The sequence below is a fragment of the Hypanus sabinus genome, chromosome 25 (assembly GCF_030144855.1).
Source record: "Hypanus sabinus isolate sHypSab1 chromosome 25, sHypSab1.hap1, whole genome shotgun sequence".
NCBI classification, from domain to species: domain Eukaryota; kingdom Metazoa; phylum Chordata; class Chondrichthyes; order Myliobatiformes; family Dasyatidae; genus Hypanus; species Hypanus sabinus.
Window position 1 is genome coordinate 6,439,002 of NC_082730.1, and position 27,027 is coordinate 6,466,028.

The window sequence follows — 27,027 nt, forward strand, 5'->3', positions numbered from 1 at the left end:
AATAAAGATTAGTATTTGCACAAACTTCTGTAATGTACCACAATATAATCACATATGTATTAGTTCACATTTTGTAATATACCTTTAAGCTAAGATCACAACCCTTTAGTTTTTTTTGCTGACGAAAAGGAATAAAAACAGGAGATTATTAAATTGGAGTCTGATGCTACAAGAGTTTGATATTTAGATACAACATATTAAAGGAAGTGACAATGTAATCGCTGACTGTTTATCGAGATGCTAAGTGAAGGTATATCTGTATTGCTTTATAGTTAAGGACACTTCTGTATTTTTTTTTGCTCAACTCTGTAATCCTGTAAAACGCTGTAGTAGTTAATTTTCCCCTATGGTGAAAATTCCTAGAAGGATGAACAGCTCTGAAGGGCAGAAGGGTGCAAGGTTGCCCATGCCCCTGGGAGAATTACAAACCGTTACTGTTGCCAGGCTGTTAATGAGAGAGAAAGAGATGTAACAAAAACATACTGGGACTGGAACATTTGCTTCAGACAAGGGCGAGATAACACCGGGGGAGAGAGACCATATTATGACTCCTGTAAGACTCACAGCTCCGGAGAGGGCTGTTTACTTGGTATTATTCTGGTCGTTAAAATTCCTCAGTGGACAGCCGGAGTGGGCTGGTTTGATGGGCTAAGCCATTCAAAACTGATTGACACCTGAGACCCCGTGAGTAGGGATAAAAGTGAGGTCTGGGGAGACACCCCTCAGATGCACCAAGAGACACACTAGTGAGCACTGTTTAAGTGTTGGAACCCACGAGAAGAGTGCGGGGCATTGGAGACCGAACGAAGGATCGGTCAATTTGAACTCACAGTGTTTATAGTGAGGCCGGTGGGGGCTTGTGTGTGTGTCCATCCTTGCCTGGGTGACGAGTCCACCATAGAAGAACGGTCTAGCTAAAGGACAGTGGGGTCATACCTGAATGGCCACAACAACACATCGACGGATCAAGATCGTAAAGGAAGGTTTGCAAGACAATAGCTGTTACTGTTTGCTCGCTCTCTCTCGCTCTCTCCCCAACAATTACAACAAAAGAATCAACAACTACCTCAGTCTACATGAACTGAACTTTATACTTTCCCATAATAATTCTTTATCCCCTAGACAATGAGAGAGCTTATTTATTATTGATTATTATTACACCCACACTTTTAGGTTTAGTATTGCTAATGTGTATTATCTGTATACTTGCATTGTTGATATTGATTTGTATATTTTACTAATAAACACTGTTTTGAAAATAGTACCAGACTGCAATGGATACTTCTATCTTTGCTGGTAAGACATCTAGTTACGGGGTACGTAACAAACTGGGGGCTCGTCCGGGATTTGACTCCTGACCTCTCTGTGCATCTCTACAATTCTTCTTCTCAAGTCCTCTGAAAGTTGTTTTGATCGCGGCATGGTGCATATAAACAGATCTTTAAGAAGAGCAGGCTGTTGGTAACTTGATTTTGTGTAAGGCAAAACACATCTACAATCCACAGCTCCAATTTCACCTCATTGATGGAACACCTGACTCCAAGTAGCTTTTGTAGAAGGCATTACCCCAGAGGTTCACATATTTCTTTGAACCTTGACTGTGATTCTTTAAATGGTGTACTTCTTATCAATACTGAGTGCAAGTGTTTCTGTTATTAGTTTAGGCAGATTGTATGTATCTATTATTGTGACTTGGATGAAGATCAGACCACATTTTATGAGTAACTAATGCAGGAAACCAATAATTGCAAAGGCTCATAAACTTTTTCTTCGAACTGTATGTGGTGCATTAATGGCAAACTCAAGAGATTCTGCAGATGCTGGAAATTCAGCAGAGTAACAGACAAAATGCTGGAGGAATTTAGCAGGTAGGACAACATGCATGAAGAGCAATGAACAGTTGACATTTCAGGATGACACCTTTCTTCAGGACTGTTAAAGGCTTCTTCCCTTTCTTTCTGGTCCCTGATGAAGAATCCCATGAAGAGCCTCAGCTTGAAACATCAACTGTTTATTCCTCTTCATAGATGCTGCCTGACCTGTTGAGTTCCTCCAGCATCTACGTTGCCCCGAAAGCATGGCGACATCTGTGGTCTGCTCCCAAGCACATTGGGCATTGTCACAAAATGATGCTTTACACTTTATGTTTCCAAGTCCATGTGACAAATAAAGCTAACCTTTGTTAGAATCTGGGTAAACTCCTTTGAAGTTATCTCAGATTATCACTTTGGTTCTGGATTCTCCCACTCTCCTCAAATCTTTTCTACAGCCAGAAAAGATCAAACTCGTGCTGGCATACACTAAGCCCAGGGAAAGCAACCCAGCTACATTCACTGCACAACCACAAAACCCCAGCAAAGCCTTAACTACAGTAGTGCATGCTTCTGATGATAGTGGGTAGCAGCAAGTGGGGAAGACATTACTGTCTGGTATGGAGTTCCCAATCACAGTCGGCTTCAGGATTCTGTTAACACACTCAGCTCCATAATGGACACAACCCTTCCCACCACCAAAGACATCTGCAAAAGAGGATGCCTCAAGAAGGTGGCATCAATCGTGAAGAACCTGCTCCACCCAGGACATAGCCTCTTCTCATTACCACCATCAGGTAGAAGGTACGGACACCTGATGCCACACACTCAAAGTTCTAGGAACAGCTTCTTCCCCTTCAACAGATTTCTTAACAGACCATAAACTCACACAACCTCACTATTCCTATTTTCTATTTTTTTATATTTAATACTTTGAAACAGTGCAAAGAATGCAACAAAGAGCAAAAAGATACTGTCAATGGGAATAACAACAGAATAGGAAGCGAGAAATAAAGGCAACCACTAAAAGAATATCAATCACTCCAAACAAAATCCAAAAGTCAATGAGAAAGCAATAATAATCAAGGTAGCAAAGTTAGATGGCTGATTGCCTCAGTTTGCAGATTAGTACTCAGGACATGATACTGTACTCCAAGTCCATCATCTCCATCGCCACTGGCTTTCTGAATGGACAATGAACCCATGTACACTACTTCACTCATTTCTTTTTACACTACTTATTTAATGTAGCTATATTTATGATGTACATACAGTGGCATGCAAATGTTTGGGTACCCCTTCATCAAAATTTCTGTTACTGTGAATAGCTAAGTAAAAGATGATCTGATTTTCAAAAGGCATAAAGTTAAAGATGACACATTACTTTAATATTTTAAGCAAGATTATTTCCATCTTTTACAGTTTCAAGAAACCAAACAAGAAAAAGGGCCTGATGCAAAAGTTTGGGCACCCTGTATGGTCAGTACTTAGTAACAACCCCTTTGGCAAGTATCACAGCTAGTAAGCGCTTTCTGTAGCCAGCTAAGAGTCTTTCAATTCTTGTTTGGGGGATTTTTGCCCGTTCTTCCTTGCAAGAGGTTTCTAGTTCTGTGAGATTCTTGGGCCATCTTGCATGCACTGTTCTTTTGAGGTCTATCCAGATTTTCGATGATGTTTAGGTCGGGGGACTGTGAAGGCCATGGCAAAACCTTCAGCTTGCACCTCTTGAGGTAGTTCAGTGGATTTTGAGGTGTGCTGAGGATCATTATCCTGTCGTAGAAGCCATCCTCTTTTCATCTTCAGCTCTTTCCCAGAATTTGCTGGTATTTAATTGAATTCATTCTTCCCTCTACCAGTGAAATGTTCCCTGTGCCACTGGCTGCAACACAAGCCCAAAACATGATCCATCCAACCCCGTGCTTAACAGATGGAGAGGTGTTCTTTTAATGAAATTCTGCATCCTTTGTTCTCCAAACATACCTTTGCTGATTGCAGCCAAAAAGTTCTATTTTAACTTCATCAGTCCACAGGCCTTGTTTCCAAAATGCATAAGGCTTGTTTAGATGTTCCTTTGCAAACTTCTGATGCTGAATTTTGTGGTAAGGATGCAGGAAAGGTTTTCTTCTGATGACTCTTCCATGAAGGTCATATTTGTGCAGGTGTCACTGCACAGTAGAACAGTGCACCACCACTCCAGAGTCTGCTAAATCTTCCTGAAGGTCTTTTGCAGTCAAACAGGGGTTTTGATTTGCCTTTCTAGCAATCCTACGAGCAGTTCTCTCAGAAAGTTTTCTTGGTCTTCCAGACCTCAACTTGACCTCCGCCGTTCCTGTTAACTGCCATTTCTTAATTACATTACAAACTGAGGAAACCGCTACCTGAAAACATTTTGCTATCTTCTTATAGCCTTCTCCTGCTTTGTGGGCATCATTTATTTTAATTTTCAGAGTGCTAGGCAGCTGCTTAGGGGAGCCCATGGCTGCTGATGGTTGGGACGTTTGGGGTGTAAGGATATTTATAAAGCTTTGAAATTTGTATCACCTGGCCTTTCCTAATCATGACTGTGAACAAACCATAGCCCTAACAAGCTAATTAAGGTCTGAGATCTTGGTAAAAGTTATCTGAGAGCTCAAATCTCTTGGGGTGCCCAAACTTCTGCATGGTGCTCCTTTCCTTTGTTTCCCCACTCTAAAATCGTACAAAACAAAAATAATACACTAATCTTGCTTAAAATGTTGAAAAGAATGTTTCATCTTTAACTTTAAGACTTTTGGAGATCAGTTCATCTTCTACTCACTTAACTATTCATAGTAACAGAAATTTTGACCAGAGTACTCAAACTTTTGCATGCATACATATATATTTCTTGCTATAATTAACATTTTAAACTAAGTATTACAATTTACTGTTACTGAAAAACATATTTCATGTCACATGCCGGTGACATTAAACCTGATTCTGAATCTCAGCTCACCTTCACATGTAGGTACCTGGCCACTCCATCCATCAACTTCACACAACCGGTAATTTCTACCCACCAACATATATCTAAAGAGGTGACAAAATTTTAAAAATTATCTCAGAGAAGTTAAAGTTAGAGCAATGATATCAGGAAGACTCTTAACAAATATATTCCATTAATTTGAAATTAATCATCACAGGACGTTATAAGAGGAAAATATGTAGCTACATTGCCAGATGGAAAAACATTAAATAAGTGATCTGCAACACTGCCATCCAAGATCAGAATTAATATTTCTCCTAATGTAGGAAAAATATAAGCATGAATTCAATGCTAACTTTTCATTTGTATTTTAAGGGACCATGTGACAAAACAAATTCAGATTAACATGGAACATGCTGGAGCAATTTCGTTAGCATCCGAGTAGATAAAAGCACTCCATTAGATCGAATCAAAGGTCTCAGCCCAAAAGATCAACTGTTTGAATCAGACAACCAACTTCCCAATGGTAACAAATCCATGACATTTAAAAGCTTGGAGTGGCCAAGATGGACAAATGTCACAAAGTGCAAGTGGAGACTCTCACACCGAGGTGCTCAACACTAAAGTGGAGAATGTCATTTATTTATTAATTTTATTTAAAGACACAGCACTGTAATGAGCCCTTGCCACTCAATTACAGCCATCTGTCCAATCAACCTACTAACCCGTACATCGTTGGAACACGGGAGGAAATCAGAACACCCGGAAGACATCCATGCAGTCCTGGGGAGAATGTACAAACTCCTTACAGACAGCAGTGAGAATTGAACCCAGGTTACCGATGTTTTAAGTATTACGCCAACCACAATTTCCCAATTATTGGACATTAGCAACTCTGGGAAGGTCAGTGTTTATTGCTTTTCTCCATTGTCTTTGAGAAAGTGATGGAGTTGTCATCCTTCAGGTGAAATTGTTCCCACAGCAGCACTGAATGGGGAGATAGGCCCAAGGAGTAAGGCCGATCAAAAACTCCCCTAACTAGACCACTCCACCAAACACCACTGCTTTATCATTTCCTGCCTGTCAGCTGATGTGCAGACATTGCTGTGCCTGCCATCACTCTACAGACACACTATCTACTTACATTTATTGTACTTTTTATTTTTGGGCTCTTAACATGTAATTTTTCGTGCTGCAAAGGATCCGGAGAAACAACTATTTTGTTCTCCTTTACACTTGTACACTGGAAATGACATTAAAAAACCTGGAATGCAGGCCCTTGGGCATAACTGGCCGATGCTGTTCAAGGTATCTAACTAATTTAATGTGTTTAGCCCATATCACTCTAAACCAAGGCTTCACAACCTTTATATCCCTTGGAAGAGGAATTCTTCTAAGAGGAATTTACCCATGAGGCAGTGCGGCACGGCAGCAGCGGCCTTTCAGACCTGGTGTTACTTTAATTTAATTTTCTATTTTAAGTTTGATACACAATTTTCGATTAGGGTACATGGATAACAGAGCGGCTATCTACCATCGCCAGACACTACTACAATACAGAGATCGCCCAAAAACAGACCTCCACAAAGATCTGCTGGCTGAATTACGCGACGTCAGCTTGCTGAGGGGAACGGGCCTACAATCCTCGGACTTGCCTGATGTTGGGAGCCGGAGATGGAGATGGAGACATCAAAAGCGATGTGCGAGGAAGCAGAAGCGAGGCAAACAGGCAGGGGTCCGTGCCAGGTTAAAAGCAAACCCTAACCAGCCGGCTCTCCCGACCATTCTGCTCTCCAATGTCCGCTCCCTGGACAATAAAATGGACTACATCCGACTCCAACATAATACTCGGCGGGAGTACAGAGTTTGCTCCATGTTTGTCTTCACAGAGACGTGGCTCACTGATGGGATTTCGGACGCTGCTTTGTTTCGTTCGGACAGAGATGCAGCTGACTCCACTAAGGTTCACAGTGGCGGTGTCTGTATTTATATCGACACGGAATGGCGTAAGAACTCTGTGCTGGTTTCCAGACACTGCTCATCACTAGTGGAGTTTGTGGCAATTCGATGCGGACTATTTTATTTGCCACGGGAATTCACCTCTGTCCTTATATTCAGTGTCTACATTCCCCCAGCGCTAATGCTAAGGAGGCGCTCTGTGAACAGTATGGGGCTATTAGCGAACTGCAGAACGCATATCCTGATGATCTGTTTATTGTCGCCGGTGATTTTAACCACGCAAACCTTAAGTCAGTGCTCCCCAAATTCCATCAGTATGTGGACTTTGCAACGAAGGGGGAGAACGCATTGGACCTGGTTTACACAAACATTCCCAACGTGTACCGGGCAGAGGCCCGCCCCCACCTCGGACACTCAGACCACATCTCTGTTATGCTAATCCCAGCATACAGACTGCTCGTCAGGCGCTCCAGAACAGTTCAGAAGCAGGTGAAAACCTGGCCAGCAGGAGCCACCTCTGCTCCTCAAGACGGCTTTGAGCACACTGGCTGGCACATGTTCAGGGAGGCTGCAACCGATGGCGACTCTACAAACTTAGAGCAGTACACGTCATCAATGACCAGCTACATCAGCAAGTGCATTGATGATGTTACTCTGTCCAAGACCATCACTATACGTGCCAACCAGAAGCCGTGGATGACCGCAGAGGTGCGTGCCCTGCTGAGGTCCCGCAACTCCACCTTCAGAGTAGGCGACAAGGCAGCACGAACAATAGCAAGGGCCAAACTATCCCGAGCCATCAGAGGGGCAAAGCGTGCACACGCCCAGCTAATCCAGTTACTTCCAGGACAGCGGTGACACGCGGCACATGTGGAAGGGCATCCAGGACATCACCAATTACAAGACAATATCACCTGACTGTACAGGTGATGCCTCCCTCCCAACAGTGCTGGATAACTTCTACGCCCAGTTTGAGGTGGAAAATTACATGGCGGTGAGGAAGTCCACCCCTCCTGTGACTGACCAGGTGTTGTGTCTCTCTGTGGCCGACGTGAGAAGAACCCTGTGCAGGGTCAACCCACGGAAGGCTGCTGGACCAGACAACATTCCTGGTAGAGTGCTCAGAGGATGTGCAGACCAGCTAGCAGATGTTCTCACTGACATCTTCAACATCTCCCTGAGCAGTGCCACCATTCCAACGTGCTTCAAGGCCGCCACCATCGTCCCCGTGCCGAAGAAGTGTTCAGAGTCCTGCCTAAATGACTACCGTCCCATTGCACTTACATCCATCATCATGAAGTGTTTCGAGAGGCTTGTCATGAGGCATATCAAGACCCTGCTGCCCCCCTCACTGGACACCCTGCAGTTTGCGTACCGTCCCAACCGCGCAACAGATGATGCTATTGCCACCACCCTCCACCTGGCCCTAACCCACCTGGATAAAAAAGACACATACATTCGGATGCTGTTCATGGACTTTAGTTCAGCATTCAACACAATCATCCCTCAGAAACTGATTGGAAAGCTGAGCCTATTGGGCCTGAACACCTCCCTCTGCAACTGGATCCTAGACTTCCTGACTGGGAGATCTCCGTCAGTCCGGATCGGGAGCAGCAGCTCCAACACCATCACACTGAGCACAGGGGCTCCCCAGGGTTGCGTATTCAGTCCACTGCTGTTCACTCTGCTGGCCCACGACTGTGCTGCAACACACAGCTGGAACCACATCATCAAGTTCGCCAATGAAAACACCGTGGTAGGTCTCATTAGCAAGAACGACAAGTCAGCTTACAGAGAAGAGGTGCAGCAGCTAACGGACTGGTGCAGAGCCAACAACTTGTCTCTTAATGTGAACAAAACAAAAGAGATGGTTGTTGACTTCAGGAGGGTACAGAGCGACCACTCCCCGCTGAACATCGATGGCTCTTCGGTAGAGATCATAAAGAGCACCAAATTTCTTGGTGTTCACCTGACGGAGAATCTCACCTGGTCCCTCAACACCAGCTCCATCACAAAGAAGGCCCAGCAACTGTATGCGAAGGCTGAGAGAAGTCCACCTCCCACCCCCCATCCTCATCACATTCTATAGGGGTTGTATTGAGAGCGTCCTGAGCAACTGTATAACTGCCTGGTTCGGAAACTGCACCATCTCGGATCGCAAGACCCTGCAGCGGATAGTGAGGTCAGCTGAGAAGATCATCGGGATCTCTCTTCCCGCCATCACGGACATTTACACTACATGCTGCATCCGAAAAGGAAACAGCATTATGAAGGACCCCATGCACCCCTCATACAATCTCTTCTCCCTCCTGCTGTCTGGGAAAAGACTCCGAAGCATTCAGGCTCTTACGACCAGACGATATAACAATTTCTTCCCCCAAGATATCAGACTCCTTAATACCCAAAGCCTGGTCTGACACCTTGCCCCACTGTCCTGTTTATTATTTATTAATAATGCCGGTACTGTTTTTGTGCACTTTATGCAGTCCAGTGTACGTCTGTAGTCTAGTGTAGCTTTCTCTGTGTTGTTATTTTATTACGTAGTTCAGTCTAGTTTTTTGTACTGTGTCATGTAAACCATGGTCCTGAAAAACACTCTTATTTTTACGATGCACTGTACCAGCAGTTATGGTCGAAATGACAATAAAAGTTGACTTGACTTGACTTGAAAAAGAAGAAGAATAGCCCTTAACTCGGCAATGGAGTTATCAGGGCACCGTCATGACAGTGATTGTTTAGCAAGCTATTCTTGTTTTTACGAGGCCGAGTTGCTAGTTCGACGCTCAACCCGACTCCTGCTCTTATCACGTAGCTGTCCAAGTACTCCCGTTATTGTACCACCCTTACCTACCCCTTTCCGACAGCTAATCCCATATGCTGTCCAGCTTCTCGGTTTTTCCACCACCTTCTCTTCTGTTCTGATGCTGACACTATTGCAATAATTTGTAAACTGAAATATTAACTCAACTCTTTTCTTTCAGTCAAGCATGTGAATACTCACCCTTCATTACAATGAAATGTAATCTTACTTCCAAAAGTATTGTCACCCCGGTAATACCCATTCATAATTTCCCCTGGACTTCCACAGCTCTTTGCTGAATGAAAAAAGGAGAAAAAAAAATCGGAATGTTACAAAATGTTGGTATGCCTTTCCAATACAATTCACTGAAATGTAAGAAAAACACTAAACTGATGCACACTTTTTCCAGATCGTACTAAATATTAATTAATTTCATAGTTCATTAATTTATTCAATACATTAAACTCCTCAGGAAATTACAGTGGCATTTTACCCTTCATTAAATTAATCTTGACATTACTGTTCGTAAAATAAGCTCGTCCTTAAATTTCAGTTTGCTTTTTCTCACTGAGGCTCAGATTAGCAGATTTTCACTCGTGTCTAAAAGGCAGAGCAGCACACTGGAGAATCAGATTTGCGTCAGGAAGCGTCTGACTCCCATGAACCACACTCCAGCTAACTTACTTCAGTCCTGGAGAGGATGGGGACTGAGAAAAGATGCAGATTGCAGAATGGGAGAAGTTATTGAGTGAGAAAGGATTAGTTATTCAGTACTTACGTGTACAGGTGGCTCGTAATGATTTCCAAACACCTTCATTACAAGTAATAGATCTGCGATCGTTTTGAGAAAAAATGTAACCAGGGTTACATACGTAAGAGACCCTGGATCCACTTGCAAATGATTCCGTCCCACGATACCTATCTTCTAGCATGCCATTTTCCAATTTTGGTGGCTTGCTACATTCCCCTTAAAAAAAAGAAAAGAATTAGTCTTTTTAATTTGCAACTAACACAAGAGATGCATGCCTCGAAAAGACTCTCTTAAGCTATTTTGCTTCCATCCAGTTCAAAGCTTTTTGACAATGTTTTTGCCTTGGTGACGCCAAATATTGAAATGTACAATATGGGAAATGAAGTAAAATTAAACATAAATACAAGTACAGAAGCAACCAACAGTGTTTTCTCTGCAAACTCTGAGTTATCATTGATGTTAGGTCCATCACTGACTATAAAGTCCTCTTCCTCTACAACCAGCAACACCACACTAGCTGAGCAGCTAAACTTCTTTGCTCAGTTTGACAGGGACGACAACGAACCAGTCATGAAGACCTTCATACCGGAGGACACAGTGCTGAAACTGAACGTTAGGCTACACAAGCTGGACTCAATATATCAATTTGTAACTGCATTCTGGACTTTCCTACTAATCACACCAGTGAGACAAGGCAAGGATGCAAAATCTCCCTGACCCTGAACACCGGTGCACCACAGGAATGTGTACTAAGCATTCCTCTTTACATTCTTTTCACCCACTCCATCCTTAACTTCGCAGGCAACACCTAGTTGACTGGATTAATTACAAACAACAATGACACAGCATACAGAGAGGAGGGACAGAAACTGTTGGAGTGGTGCAATAACCATAACATTTCACCCAAAGTAAAAAACAAAAAGAAATGATTATTGATCTCAGGAAATCAAGAAGGTATGAGCAAGCTCCACTACTCATAAGCAGCGAAACAGTAGAAAGGGACTCCAGTTTTAAGTTCTTGGGAATGAACACCACAGAGCAGCTCCCTTGAACCACCAACATCTCCTTGATAATCAGAAAGGCTCAGCAATGCCTATACAGTCGGCCCTCCTTATCTGCTGATTCCGCATGCACGAATTCAACCAACCGCGAATCGCGAGAACCTGGAAGTGCTCTTCCAGCACTTGTTGTTCGAGCATGTGCAGACTTTTTTCCCTTGTTATTTTTCCCTAAACAATGCAGTATAACAACCATTTTACATAGCATTTGCATTGTATTAGGTATTATGAATGATCTAGAGATGACTTGAAGTACATGAGAGGATGTGCATGGGTTATCGTGCATCGGGATCAAAAAAGATCGGAAGTTCTCTTACTAAGCAAGTCGGAACAGGTACATCTGGTATTATTTAGCATCAGTTAGTCAAATGTTTGTCTTATTATATAGTATATATTTTACCTTTCTATGCATATAAAACACTTGTTTCAGCGCCGGGCTCGGGAACGGAATTTTTTGAGTTTGATCCAGTGACAGGCCACTTCTGAGTGCACTCTCCATCCATGGCAGGTTGATGTGGAGGATAAAAAACCCAAAACCCAATAATTAAACCACTGCGTTGCTTAGTAATAATTGGAGCTTTCATCGGGGCAGAGCCTTTCTCACTTTCTCCTTTAAAATTGTTCCGATCATTGACCGACGTAGCCATGACCGATGGTGTTTCACTTCTTTCTGATCGCTTTATTATTTCCACTTTATTTTCAATTGTGATAGTGATTATATTCGTGAACAGAAACACTGTGCATTCAGAGTTCTGGTGCCGGGTCCTAATGTCCACCGCACTGAGACAGGGTAAATAAAATCTCTGGTTCCGCTAGGTCCTAAGATCCACCGCACTGAGACAGGTCGAAAAATGGACTTGAGCATCCGTGAAGGGTCCCAGAACCAATCCCTTGCAGATTTTTCAGGACCATGGTGCTACATGAAACAATACAAAAACTACGAAGAAACAAAGTAAAACAGCACAAAATAATTACACTAGACTGCAGCCCTACCTAGGACTGCATAAAGTGCACAAAACAATGCAGGCATTACAATAAATAATAAACATAAGCACAGTAGAAGGCCGTAAGTTGGTGTCAGTCCAGACTCTTGGTATCGAGGAGCCTAATGATGATGATGATGACAGATAGGGTAAATGCAAGCAGGATTTTTCCACTGAGGCTGGGTGGGATTACAACTAGAGGTCATGGGTGAAAGGTGAAAAGTCTAATGGGAACATGAGGGCAATCTTCTTCACTCAAAGGGTTGTGAGAGTGTGGAATGAGCTGCCAGCACAAGTGGTCCATGCGAGCTCGATTTCAACATTTAAGTGAAGTTCGAATAGATTCGTGGATGGAGGGCTAATGGTCCCGTGCACATCGATGGGATTAGGCAGTTTAAATATGTAGGCACGGACTAGATGGGCCAAAGGGCCTGTTTTGGTGCTCTGACAAGAGGGTGAAGCAACCTATGGCACATTTGTGTTAATCAGCCGGTGGACTGAGCACTAGAGTTGGCACGTCGTGTTACAGCCGCCCAAAACGTTAGCATCTCCTCTCCAGACCCCGTAGGGAACAAGACGCGAGAAAGCGGCTGAGTGAATCAAAGCAAGATCACAGCGGGAATGCTGAGAGATTGTCGGCAACCTTACACAGCCAACACAGGAACGGTGCAGATCTCTCAGAGCCGACCGGATAGCAGTGAGCCCAATCCCTAACGACAAACACTCCCCTCGTCACTCCGGCCCGGATACCCAGGCCCCGTCCCCGTCCCCGTCCCGACCGAGCCCCGGCGCGCTCACCTGCCCCCGAGGCCCTCGCCACGATCGCCCAGAGCAAAGCAAACAACAACGCAACCGCCATAGTCGCCACCGGAAATTACCGCAGCCTGCGTGACGGCAACGCCGGAAGGGCGACTCCAGTAGGAGCGCCTGCGCTCCGGGGTGAAGCCGAGACATGGTGCCGCCATGCTTTATACTGGCGCTCTGAACCTCGGGACTGCCAGGCAGACGTGACTGAGCCCAGGGCAAATGCTGGAGGACTCCCCAGGCCAGGAAGCATCTGTGGAAAAGTCGATGTTTCGGGCTGAGACCCTTCATTAAGACTAGGCAAGAAGGGGAGAGGTCAGATAAAGAAGGTGCGGATATAGAAGAAAGATGTAGAAGGTAATCGGTGAAACCGGGAGAAGAGGAGGAGGAGGAGGAGGTGGTGGGGGTAATTACAGGAGGTTCGAGAAATTGATATTCATGCACTCGGTTGGAGGCTGCCCAGACGGAATGCAAGGTGACGCTCCTTCAACCTGAGTGTGGCCTAAAGGCTGATTTATACTAATGCATAGTAGCCTATGCCGTTGTGAGCATGTACACCTGTGCGTTGGTGTGTGAGCGTCGCTCTGCAATTCCCCGCCAAAACGCTAGTCGGCGGTAGGGTTTCCATGCCACTCCATAGAGTTTCAAGTCGTCACTTTTTATTGTCATTTCGACCATAACAGCTGGTACAGTGCACAGTAAAATCGAGACAGTGTTTTTCAGGACCATGCTGTTACATAACACTGTACAAAAACCAGACTACCGACCTACCCTGGACTGCATAAAGTGCACAAAACAGTGCAGGCATAAATAATAAACAAGACAATACTTCGTGTAGTTCAAACAATGGCAACTGAGCGCATCACTTCGGAGTTGGAGCTAATAAGTGTTGAACAAGGGTTACTTTTATTGAAATTACTGCAACACCGAAAAGAGAGAAGATGTCGGAGGAGATGGTATATACGACCATTGAACGAATTGAGACAGAAGGAGGGTGAATTTTCTGTGCTTGTCTGGCCACTGAGAGGCATGGACGAGGAAATGCATTTCAAATACTTTCGGATGTCGGCAGGTAGATTTGACTCATCGTCTCCAACCATTTATTTCGCATCAGTGTACGTACAGTATGCCTATAGACAGGAGGAAATGCGATGTTACCAAGTAGACCAATCACAGTTGTTGCTGTCTGCGTGACCGCGACGTGCAATTACATTTTTTGAGAGGTGCGCGTCAGGCTATGGCGTAGGTTACACGGCCTCGCCATACTTATGACGTTCATTTGGCACAGAAGAATAAATCAGCCTTAAAGCGTAGGTTACGCAGCTATGTCGTACTTACGGCGTTCACGTCAGTATGCAGTGCTCATTATACTGTTTACCTGCCCCTCGACCCGTTTCCACTCACACCAGGCGCGCTCCTGGTCCGCGACCCACATCAGTCCCGGAGTGCCCCCAATCCCCCACCACTCACCCTGAACTATTAAGAATTAAATTGAGCCACTGAGCCAAATTGCTGCCAGGCAGGGCAGCGGGGTGAGGGAGAATGAGAGAGGCTGGAACGAGTGAGGAAAGTCTGAGAATTCAGTGGAGACACGAAACAGAGTGCAGGCGCTGGAATGTGGAGCCCATTTGCTGAATGAACCCAGCGGTGTGTGGGGAGGGGGTACGAAATAGGTAGTCGACTTTTCCAGTCTTGAAATCAGTGGAGAGGGCTTGACCCAAAACGGTGAAGGAGAGCTTCTATCAATACTGTTGACATTGGTTTATTATTTTTATTAACAAAACAAGAATAAACTGCTCCATAACTTTTTATTCTCCACACCGGTGGTCATCCTGTTGTGCACTACCTCCCCTCATGTGGCACCCTAAGGTTTTTATTAAATACTACAGTAATTCAGGACTTCTTTCCCCAACCTGGCCCCTCCCTCTCTGGAAGATAGACCCTAAACCGACAGCGCGTACTCCAGCAGCCTGGAACGTGCTAGTTGGCAGCATTATTCCGCCGACATCTCGACGGCTTTTGGCCCGACCATAGAGCATCTTTCACCGGTTTGATGATCAGCCAGCAGCCCCGGATGTTTGTCTCTGTGGTCGTCCCGAGAACAGCACGTAGATCAGAGAGTCCTCTGTTATGTGGCAGCGCAGGGTGAAATGTGACACGGGGCCTTTCATCTTCCTCCATAGCTTCTACCCAAACCCACCGTGCGTAAGGAGGTGAGTCACTGTCTCTCCCCCACTTCAGGCAGTGGGAGCAAGACCTGACTGGGAATGCCTCTCTCACCGCCAACCAGGCTGGGTCCTGGTCCATAAACTTAATCATGGTGACCCAGCTGACCCACTCCATCCTGGATCCCCAGATGAAAATGAAGACAGTTTGGATGATTCCCAAATTGGAGGAGCAGGGAGTGGCCACACCTGCGCCAAGTACAGCCCTGAGAGTAGTTCACGCCAGATGACCGAAAGGGAGCGCCCTTTCCACGGTCCCAATTTCTGCTTTACACTGCCAGTCCACTCCAGCCAATTTTTGTTGCATGCCTCAGCCCCTCTGAATCGGATCCCCAGCACCTTCACCTGATCGGACCTGCGGCCAAGGGGACTTCGGATCGGTCGGGCCAGTTGCTGAAGAGCATGGCCTCGCTCTTCGTGCGGTTGACCCTGGCCCCTGATGCCAGCTCAAACTGGTTGCAGATGCTGATTAAACTGTGAACTGACCTCAGATCAGAGCAGAAGATGGTGACGTCGTCCACGTACATGGAGGTTTTCACGTGGGTCCCTCCACTGCCTGGCAGTGTCACCCCTCTTGTGCTCTCGTCCCTCCTGATGGCTTCGGCAAAGGATTCTATGCAGCACACGAACAAGATGGGAGAGGGAGCAGCCTTGCCTGACCCCAGAACTGATGGGGAAGCTATCTGTATCCTACCCGTTGACCTGGACTGCACTACAGATGTCTGTGTAGAGCAGTTGGATCCAATTCCTGATTCCTTCCACAGATCCCATTTTGGAGAGTATGTCCATCATGTGTGATATCCTGTCAAAGGTTTACTCCTGGTTCAAGCTGACCAAGCAGGTGTCCACCCCATCCCGTCCAAGGGTGATGGCGTCCCTCAGCGGCACAAGGCTGTCAAAGATCTTCCTGCCAGGTACAGCAAAGGTTTAGTCACCTGACCCCGAACAGACTTGACCGTGTTGGCGGTGGTGGCCAGGATCTTATAGTCCACACTCAAGAGTGAAATGGGTCTCCACTTCCTGATGACATCTCTTTTCCCCTTCTGCCTGGAGATGAGGGCATAGATGCCCCTCCTCATGGAGTCTGACATGTTGCCAGCTAGAAGCATAGCATTGTACACTTCCAGCAGATCAGGGCCCATCCAGTCTCACGGAGCCAAGTACAATTCAACTGGGAAGTCAGTAAGCTTCCAGGAGTTTTACTCGAGTCAAAGGAAAGGATGGAGCCAGTCAGCTCGTCCAGGGTCAGTGACTGGTCCAGACTCTCTTGCTGCCATCTAAAACCTGTGTGAGAGAAGGCAGGAAGTTCTAGGACACTGTGGCCTTCCTGTCACACAGACTGGCACAGAAGGACCCACAGATCCTCATATGGCCTTCTTTGAGTATGCTACTGAGCTGTCCTCCTCCTCAAGTCTGTGGATCACAAAGCTCCCCTGTGAACCATTCTGGTCTTCCTGTAGGTGACCACAGGCTCGCAGAAGGCAGCAGTCAGAGAAGGACACCAGCGTGACGTCGGTGGACATGCTCTGATAGGAAGAGAAATTCGATCCGTGAGTGGTCTGGGCCACCCGATTGTGACCAGGTGGGTCGCAGCTGTGCTCCACCTTTGGTGGTGGGGGGGGGGGGGGGGTGCCAGAGGCATCGAGCAGCGTGGCTATTTTCAGCATTTCCTTCAGGAACCTGGAGGTGCTATCCAGCCTGCTGTCAGTGCTGCCAGATCGACCAGCCTCATCAGTTGAAGTCTCCGGCCAAATGACTGGCTGGGACATTGCCGGAAGCAATGGGAGCTGATCAAGGGCGGCCAGTCGCTCACTGCACGTGGCTGTGGTGTACAGGTTGATTAGGTGGAGCGGACTGCTTCGGTACTTTATGTCTGCCACCATGAGGGGGTGATTGAGCAGAATCCCCAGGCCAGAAGTATTGCAATCATTGCCCCCCAACCACTCAGACAAAGGCCGGGGCCACCGTCTCAACCGCCTTTGTCACTCAGCCTTGAGCCATCGTGCCCACAGCTTTAGTAAACCGGTGTGCCTTTGTGGGCTTGGGTACTGAAGATAATCCTCCCCGGATGTTGGTGATGTGAGTGGTGGGAATATTGTTCACAGTTTCTTTCTCCTGCACTGGCTGATTACATTCTTCACCTCTCTCAGCTTGTGAGTGCCAGACGAGGTTCTGCTCCCAGACAACCAGAGTTGTGGGTTGGTGGCTCCTATACTGTTCCCAGTCTCCCAGAGTTGGTGGCCAGAGGCTTCTGCGCTACTTCCGGTTTCCCAGAGCTGGGTTGACTGGGCGTCATGCTGCTCGCAGCCTCCTGGATCTGTAGGGTGGTCAGCAGAATTCCTTTCCCATCCATCCACTACATGCTTCCTCTACTTAAACCGGTTTCCTCCCTCGATGGGGGATAGGTTGCTGGTGGCTGTATGCTGCCCTGCCCTTTTCTTCAGCCCATTGTGTCTTGGCTGATGTCTTCAGCACCCGTCATTCTGCTTCACCCTGTGCCCTCCCCTCCTCCTCGTCTTTTGGAGGGGCCTGGGGATTTTGATTGGGGATGTGGAGCTCAAGGTGGTTGGCCTTTGCTCCGTGCCAGGCTTCAGACCTGTGCAGATTATTGCCTCTACGCATTGACGTTTGCCAGGGCTGTTTCCGGTGCCAGCACCTCCTCTTGTGCCCATACGTAGGTGCCGGCACATTTTGGACAGGCTTTGTAGAGGGGGCCGGCCTTTCCACAAAGGTTGCAGTATTAACTTTCTGTGCAATCCTTTGCTTACAGTTCTTGCAAATCACTGCACTGCATTGGGCCACGTATGTCCTGACGTATTGCAGTTCCGGCATACCCTGAGTTTCCCAGTGTACACCACGTGCCCACGGTTCCCTCCAATGGCGAAGACTGAGGAAAGGTGGATGGTGGGGACAGTGGCATCCAGCCTTGACTTGACCTTGGCTTGTCACCTGCTTGTCCAGATCCCAAATAAGTCCTTTATGTCCTTCACCCTCAGCATAATGGGCAAGAACAGTGAGGAGGCCCACAATGGGCTCATGTGTGCACCATTATCACCCGCTCCTGGGTGGGGTTACTGAAAAGGGGCTGTTCCTTCAGCAGTGACAGAGTTGCTCGTTCTTCTCATAAAAATCTCGCTGGAGCTTCTGCTATCCTTTCACGTACTTGAAAGTTGCGTCAAAGAATCAGTTGAATTCCTGAATGCAGTAGATGTCTTCTGCCTTGAACTTGCAGGATTAAATTTCAAATGAAGCGGTGCCTATCGAATGGGCTTCCTTCACTGCCACCCTTAACAGCGTTTCGGATCTCAGGTCCTTCACTCAGTGTGCGGGTCAAAGAGGCCATTCTGGCCGTGCGTCAATTGCTGGAAAGCGGTGTTAGATTGGTTACCCAATCAGTACGAGGACCCACCCCTACATCAGCAAATTATCCTCTCCTCAGCCTCCTGATCATAGTAGACTGCAACAAAACTACACTTGATCTTAGCCTGAAGTCCAAGAAGCCATTTAATATTGTCAAGTACAGTGAGAATCTCATCTTGCATGCTGTTCATACAGAACAGTAAGTTCAAGATGGGGTGGCATGGTTCCATAGTGGTTAGCACAACACTTTACTGTACCAGAAACCCCGGTTCAATTCCAACCGCTGCCTGTAATATTCTTCCTGTGACCATGTGAGTTTCCTCCGGGTGGTTGGTTTCCTCCCACAGTCCAAAGATGTACTGGATGGGAGGTTAATTGGTCACTGTAAATAGTCCTGTGATTTGACTAGGGTTAAATCCGGGATTGCTGGTCGGTGTGGCTTGAAGTGCAGAATTAGCCCTTCTGCACTATTTCAATAAATAAATAAATAAGTAATAAAAGATATGAATGTCCCTAATATCATAAAATGGACTCTTGACCTCACAATCCATCTGGTTATCATCTTGCAGCTTATTGTCTGCCCTGTTTCTTTAGCTGTTACAGAATAGTACATGCCCTTTAACCTATTCCAAGATCAATATGACCCTTCCTTCCCGTAGACTTCGAACAATTTTCTGCAGCCTGATGCCATCTTGGTGACAAACTAGTTGATGATGTAAAGGGGGTTTCTTCTTTTTTCTTTGTTACTGTTGGGAAAGGGTTTCTTTGTTTTGTTAAAAGCAGGAATGTACACCATAAGCGATTAAATGAGTACAATGAGTTCAAGGAAATCTTAAACCTTTCACTTCAGTGTGTGTGGTACCCATGTGCTTCGAGCAGGCTTCAATCATACCAGAGCCCAAGAACAGCGTGGTTATCTGCCTAAATGACTTTTTCCCCCAGTTGCACTAACATCCACAGTGAAGAATTTTGAGAGGCTGGTGATGAAACAAATCAGTTCCCGTCCAAGTGACAACTTGAATCCGTTCCAGTTTACCTAGCAGAGCAACAGGTCACAGCAGATGCCATCTCATTGATTCTTCACACAATCCTGGAACATCTAAACAGCAAAGATGCATATATCAGGATGCTCTCTGTCAGTTACAGCTGAGCATCTAATTCTCCTTGTGCAATGGGATCTCAGGTTTCGTCACTTTCAGACCCAAGTCAATTTGTATTGGCAAAAACATCTCCACCACAAACTCCATCAGCACAGGTGCACCACAGGTGTGTGCTTAGCCCACTGCTCCACTCACTTTACACTGATGACTGTGTGGCTAAGTACACCTCCAACACCATATTCAAGTTTGTTGGTGACACCACACTTGTGAGCCATATCAAAGGTGGTGTCATAACAATAACCTGTCACTTAATGTCAGCAAGGCCAAGGAACTGATTGTAGACTGCAGGGGAGGGAAAGCAGAGGTCCATGAGGCAGTCCTCGTTGGAAGATCAGGGGTGGAGAAGATCAATAACTTTAAATTCCTGGGTGTAGCCATCTTAAGAGGACCTGTCCTGGACCCATCATATAAATGTAATTGCAAAGAAAGCACAACAGTGCTTTTACTTCCTTAAGACTCTGCAGAGATTTGATATGGCACCAAAAACTTTGACAAACTTCTATAGATGTGTAGTGGAGAGTGTATTGACTGGCTGCATTAAGGCTTGGTATGGGAACACCAAAGCCTTTGAGTGGAAAATCTACAAAGAATTCAGGCCAGTATATCATGGATAAATTCCTCCAAACCATTCGGCACATCTACATGAAATGCTGTTGAAAGCAGCATCCATCATTAAAGACCCTGACCCAAGCCATGCTCTTTTCTCGCTGCTGCCATCAAGTAGAAAGAACAAGTGCCTCAGGCTGAGATGGAGAGAGGGACAGTGGGGTGGGAGGAGAGAGGGAGTGGGAAGGACAGGGACAGGCTGCATGGAAGCATCCTGCAGATCAGCTCATTTAGAAGATATGTATTTTGATTTCTGAACTGCTGCTAGAGAGAACCGTTTCTAGTTTCGTATTGCAGGTTTGCTAGTTTTAATAGTGTTCCCTTGTGCCCTTGAACATGTTGTCCTCTTAAGTTTGTGAATACCCTAAGCTGAACCAAGAACACAGTACAGTTTTTAAAATAATTTCTGTTACATATACTATATATAGTTTTATTGCAACATAGTAATTTTTATTTCACTGTACTGCAACTGCAATGTACAGGTACATCAGAGAAAATAAACCTGATACTGATTCAGCCGAACATGTACAGTTGCAAGCAAAAGTTTGTGAACCCTTTGCAGTTACCTGGTTTTCTGTATTAATTATTCATAAAATGTGATCTGATTGTCATCCAAGTCACAATAATAAACACAATCTGCCTAAACTAGTAACGCACAATTGCACTTTTCTTGTCAATATTGAGTACTCCATTTAAACAATCACAGTCCAAGTTGAAAAAGTATGTGAACCTCTTGTATAATACCTTCTAATAAAAGCTACTTGGAGCTTGGTGTTCCAATCAATGAGATGAAATTGGAGGTGTGGGTTGTAGAGGTGCCCTGCCCTATTGAAAGAGACACACAAAGTCAGATTACTGACAGAGCCTGCTCTTCTCCAGAATGATCTGTTTATGTGCACCATGCCTTGATTGATCCAAACAACTTTCAGAGTACATTAGAGGAATTATAGAGATGAGTGGAGCTGGAGAAGGCAGCAAAAGAACTCCTAAAGACCTGTGTGTTCATCATTCCAAAGCAAGAGAAATTGTCAGCAAATGGAGGAAATTCAGTACTGTTGATATTCTCCCTAACAGTGGGCATCCTGCAAAGATCACACCAAGAGCACATCGAGGAATGCCGAAGGAGGTGAGAACGAACCCCAGGGTAACAAGTAAAAGACCTACAGAAATCTCTAATACTTGCTAACATCTCTGTTCATGAGTCCACTATAAGAAAAAACAGTGAACAAGAATGCTGTTGTACATCTCAAGTTTGCAAAAGACCACCTGGATGTTCCACAATGCTTTTAGGACAATAAGACAAAAGTTGAACCTTTTGGGAGAAATGCACACAGCTACATTTGCAGGGAAAAGGGCACTGCACACCAACACCAAAGCTTCATCCCAACTGTGAAGCACGGTGGAAGGAGATCATGGTTTGGGGCTGCTTTGCTGCCGCAGGGTCTGGACAGCTTGCAATCATTGAGGGAACAATGAATATAAAATTGCATCAAGACAGTTTTCTGAAGAATGTCAGCGTAGGAGTCTGTCAACTGAAGCTAAATAGAAGTTGGATGATACAACAAGACAATGATCTGAATCACGAGAGAAAATCAACAACAGGATGGTTTAAAAAAAACTTTGGGTGTTGGAATGTTTAAGTCAGAGTCCAGACCTTACCCAAATGAGACGCTGTGGCACGACTTGAAGAGGACTGTTAATGCGAGGTATCCCAGAAATATTGATGAACTAAAATGGTTTTATATGGAGGAATAGTCTAAAATTCCTCCTCACCGTTGTCGAACTCAGACCAACAGCTGCAGGAAACATTTGGTGGAGGTTATTGCTGCTCAAGTAGGTTCTATCAGTTATTAAGTTGGAGGGTTTACACACTTTTTCCAGCCTGGACTGTGAATGATTAAACAAGGTGTTCAATAAAGACATGAAAAGTACAATTGTTTGTGTGTTATTAGTCTAGGCATATTGTGTTTGTCCATTATTGTGACTTATAAGATACAGTCTGATCTTCATCTTCAGTAATTAATGCAGAAAACCAGACAATTACAAAAGGTTCACAAACCGTATGCTGGTGGTTCTGTGGTTAATTACTGACTCTGCTAGAAACCATGGCTCAAACCATCCATGGCTACCGTGGAATGTGAATTCAATTCATGGTGCGGATTTAGTAAAAATTGATCACAGTGGCACAGACCACAATTGCACTTGAACCAATTAGCTTCAATAATATCCTTCAGGGATGAAGTATTTTATTGATCTGGTCAAGATGGCACCAGCAAATGATTCCTTGGGCAATGTCTTCCAGAGAGCCAATCTCACAATTATTGCACTTTTTCTACACTTTGTGCCTGTTCTTTTTGTCTTGTATGTGTTACGGAAACTGCGGAGCCTGCGCCATACAGTTTGGAATTCGATCACGCAATCAGACACCGTTGAGCACGAGAAGAGCTGCCTTATGGAGAAGACCAGAGGCAGATTCCCAAACAGGACCAGAACACGAGCTGACTCGTGGAAAAGATGTGGAGGCTTCGGAGAGGGTGCGGTAGAGATTTACCAGGATGCTGCCTGGTTTACAGGGCATGTACTATAAAGAGGCACACACAAAATGCTGGAAGAATTCAGCAGGTCAGGCAGCACTATGGAAGAGTGAACAGTCAATGTTTCAGGCTGAGACCCTTCTCCGAAGATGTCTTTTATGAGAAGATAAATATCACAGTTGTATCATACACACATACTTCGACAATAAAATGAACCTTTTTGAAGCATGCTGTCCATACCCAGCCTGACGAACGCAAGTCTCTAAATTCAGCCTGTGTGGTTGCCCATTAGAGCCAATGAACTGCCATTGTAATCCCCTGAATTATAGCTAGACACCATCTCACCTTCAACAGTGAAGGCTACCTCAGGTTTCGAGGACTTGGCCACAAGAACAAGATCCCAATTAGAACAGTGACGACTGGTTTACTGTTCAAATGAACAGCCTGCAACAAGGGTAATCATTGGGCAGCATAAAAGATGGAAGAAAGAGAAATTAATTAGTGCAATGATTTTATTAACATGAGCAGTTGAGATAACAGCACTTGGAAACTATATTTAATGCTTGGACATTAGATCCAAAGCTGAACGGGCTCGTTTAGACAAAAACAAGTTAATCAACTTTCACTGTACTTTAAAAGTTAAACTGACAACTGGGTGGTACTTTCAGATTCAGGACGTACTAAGTCTTTGACATTAGGTCTGTTTTATAATATACATGACCTTGATAAGCACTGCAAAATAAACAAGTAAACACCATATTCCAAAGTGAAGAAGAGCAACAGGATGAGCCCTGCCCATCAAAAACAAAAATGTTGTAACAACAGTGGATACAGGATGCATGCTATATCTTTCCCACTGGGAACGTGAACTTTGTGAACAGATGTGTTGAGTACATTCAGAAGTATATGGTAACTTCAACCATAAATTTACTAATAAATATCATCGGGCATATAATAAAAACACCAAAGTTTAGGTATAAGGTGCCAATACTGTAACTTAAGTGCAAGAATTCTTTAGCACTTTATTTCACTTAAAATTATAAAGTGAAAAATTAAATCACAAGCCAAGAGCAATTCTATTGCACCTTGGAACTTCTAAATAAATAAGGCCACAATGTGCACTATTCGCACAATAAACGAGATCCTTGATCCACTATGGACAAAATTTTACATGCTCTTGTTATCTGTGTGACTCCCATCCGCTCAACAACTAAAATCGACAGGACTTCTCACCCAAGCTCTGGTTTCATCTGAAATTTTCCCTCCAGCTTAGTGTAATATCTAGTCTGGCCTCAACCCTCTTCCCGGAAGGTGTTTCCTTATTGGATGTTTAGCTGTGTCTCAAGCTTTGCCTCTAAACTCCCACTCTGTTCCAGCTTCCTCACAACTCTCCATCTTCAGTTCTCTCTGACCCTCAGCTTCTACAAATCCAGAAGTTAACCTGCACCCAGTGTTAGCAATCAATAAAACCAATTGAAACAGCCAGAATGATATAAAGGCAGATGATTTTAGGGAGCACTACATTCTGCACTTGCAGCTTATAAAAGACATAATTATATATACAACACAAATTAGTTTACGCTGCCTTACTGGGTAGTCAATTGGCAAGAATTTCGAGCATCATTACAATTTTACAATTTACCTAAAAAAAAGCCACAGCATAAAGAGTAAACAGTAAGTCTCTAAAATTATTTTTGATAAGTGCTCTTCATTTTGACATCATTAAGGTGCTGCCTAGTGGCCCTTTGAAGCTCCTAACACAGAAAAACCCCGCAGGTGCTTGCACCAATTTCAGATTTCTTAATCTCATTCAAAATCAGAACATAAACATCTATTCAGCAAAGATACAAGTGCCAATTAATAATAATAGTGAGGAAACGGTGGTATCAACTCTTCCACGGGCAGACCCAACCCCGGCTGCGAAGGTTGGTAGGTTGGGCATGGGCTAGCAACTGCTTCCCATAAAAACCCAGATCAACAGAAGCACCACCAGAAGCTACAAGGGCCTCATCCCCGGGAGAGCGAGGATCTTCGCCTAGAAGACGGGCCATACCTGGGGACAATTAGAAAGACGTGCGCAGGACAGAGGATCCTGGCAAGCAGCTGTCAGAGGCCTAGGTCCCAGTAGGGGTGAAGGGTTTAAGTAAGAATGGTGGTCTCACATCGGGTGACATGGGAAGATTCTGGCCTCTTCTGCAAAGGAGAGCGGTTCAGTTGCACCCCTCAAGTAACCACCTACTTGCTCGCGTTGTTCAGAACTGCATGCCTTTGGAGGGGTAATCCTAGCCCAGCTTTAGAAGAGGTATAAAGACTAACAATGCTTTGCCAGGAGCATCTTGAAAGCAGCACACAAGGAAAGAGAAACAAATCTTTTGTGCTGAATTAGCAAAGAGCAAGTTACATTTCTGCTGTGCAGGACTTCAGTGAAATTAATCAGAAGTTCTAATTAAGTTTTAAAAACACAAGTTGACTTCTTTTGAAGCACCCGTTTTTTATGCATCTTTGACTTTGGTTTAGAACAAAATGTAATTAACCTCAGTAAGCTGGTTTATTACCAATGTCACTATCATCTGTCCAGATGTTTAAAACAGGTTGTTGGAACAAACTGAGACCCTCTGAACAAGAATACTCTGGCACTGGTTTTGCTGATTTCAAAAGCACCCACAAATTGAAACATCAGATTTAAATATTAAATAGCACTCAAACAAAATTAACAGACTCAATAAGTATCTTCACCTGGAATAATCTATATCAATTATGAATTTAGAAATAGCATGAAACAATCATACAACTTGGATCCTCTAGTAGATATTGGGATCAGCTACTCCGGAGCTTCCAAATGGGATATGTTTTCAGGGTAATATAAATGTCTATATAATTCTTTACAATTGATCTGAAGTTTCATAAACATTCCTTTGCAAGCATGAGAACATTTCCATTTAATCTGCTGCTTTGCAACTTCATTGAGCTGGCACATAATTTTGACTGAGTATTCTCATCCTTTTCTTTTAAAAACACCGCTAAGGAAATGCAGGATTTGCTTAATCGAATGTCTATACTCGATACACTTGTTCGACACAGCAGAAGTTCCAGTTCCACACCTCTGCCATAATTAATCAAATTCAAAATGATAACTTCATAGTACCGATCTGTAGAAGGAAAGAAAAAAAAGTTGTGTAATATAGTGTAGAAAGAGTTAAGAAGTAGCTTTCAAAAGTCTACGAAGAGATCTGATAGGGATTTATAAGATTGTGAGAGACAAAAATAGAGTAGACAGACAGCATCTTTTCCCCAGGGTTGAAATGTCTAATACCAGAAAGTATACATTTATGCCATAGACCCCAGGTTGTGAACCTCTGATTTAGGGTGAGAGAGTCATTTCAAAGGAGGTGTGTGGGACAAGTTTCATTTAAAAACACACAGCTGGGTGCCTAGAATGTGCTACCTGTGATGGTGGTAGTGGCAGAAACTTTTAAGAGACATTTAGAAGGCACATGACTGTGAGGACAATGGAGGGATCTCAAAATAGTGCAGGCAGACGGGATTAATTTAGTTGACCACTGATTACTAGTTCAATCGGTTGACACAACATCGTGAGCCGAAGGGCCTGTTCCTGTGTACTGCCCTCAGTTCTAAGTCATAGAGTCACACTAATGGTAAAGCCAGAAAGTAATATCGCTCATTTTCCAGCAGGAAAGACGTCTCTGCAAACCTAAATTATTTGAAATAAAAAGCAGAAATTCAACAATGACACTCCACAGGTGCAGTCTCGAGAGTTAAGTTTAATGTAATCTGTGAAATCCTGAAGTTGGTGAGGACTTCATTCCTTAGGACACAAGAAAATGAGGGGTGAGTTATAGAATTATGAGAGGCATAGAAGAGGTATGGGCAAGTCTTTTCCCCATCCATATAGTTAATGTCATTTACAGTTTTTTATCATGTATTGTAATTTCAGAATCAGGTTTATTATCACCAGCATGTGTTGTGAAATTTGTTAACTTAGCAGCAGCAGTTCAATGCAATACGTAAGAA

At 44.5% G+C, this 27,027-nt stretch overlaps 2 protein-coding genes across 7 annotated transcripts in view; both read right to left on the reverse strand.

Moving 5' to 3' along the window:
• LOC132380950 (C4b-binding protein alpha chain-like) overlaps positions 1-13,213 on the reverse strand; it is a 55,150-nt gene extending 41,937 nt beyond the window's left edge. The window contains exons 1-5 of one of the 5 annotated variants that reach the window (XM_059949968.1): positions 13,105-13,193; positions 11,724-12,260; positions 10,293-10,481; positions 9,716-9,809; positions 4,786-4,859 (exon numbers count right to left, since the gene is read on the reverse strand). In XM_059949968.1, the coding sequence (XP_059805951.1) occupies positions 4,786-4,859; positions 9,716-9,809; positions 10,293-10,446 (322 nt within the window). In that variant the 5' untranslated portion in view covers positions 10,447-10,481; positions 11,724-12,260; positions 13,105-13,193. The other 4 variants (XM_059949969.1, XM_059949965.1, XM_059949967.1 and 1 more) reach the window with 4 other exon arrangements.
• Positions 13,214-13,369: 156 nt separating this feature from the next.
• The window catches only part of LOC132380949 (C4b-binding protein alpha chain-like), a 91,627-nt gene continuing 77,969 nt past the window's right edge, over positions 13,370-27,027 (reverse strand). Inside the window, exon 20 of one of the 2 annotated variants that reach the window (XM_059949962.1) lies at positions 13,370-14,240. The gene's annotated coding sequence lies outside the window, so the exon portion shown is untranslated. Of the gene's footprint in view, positions 14,241-23,493; positions 26,145-27,027 lie in introns of those variants that run through there. The other variant, XM_059949960.1, reaches the window with a different exon arrangement.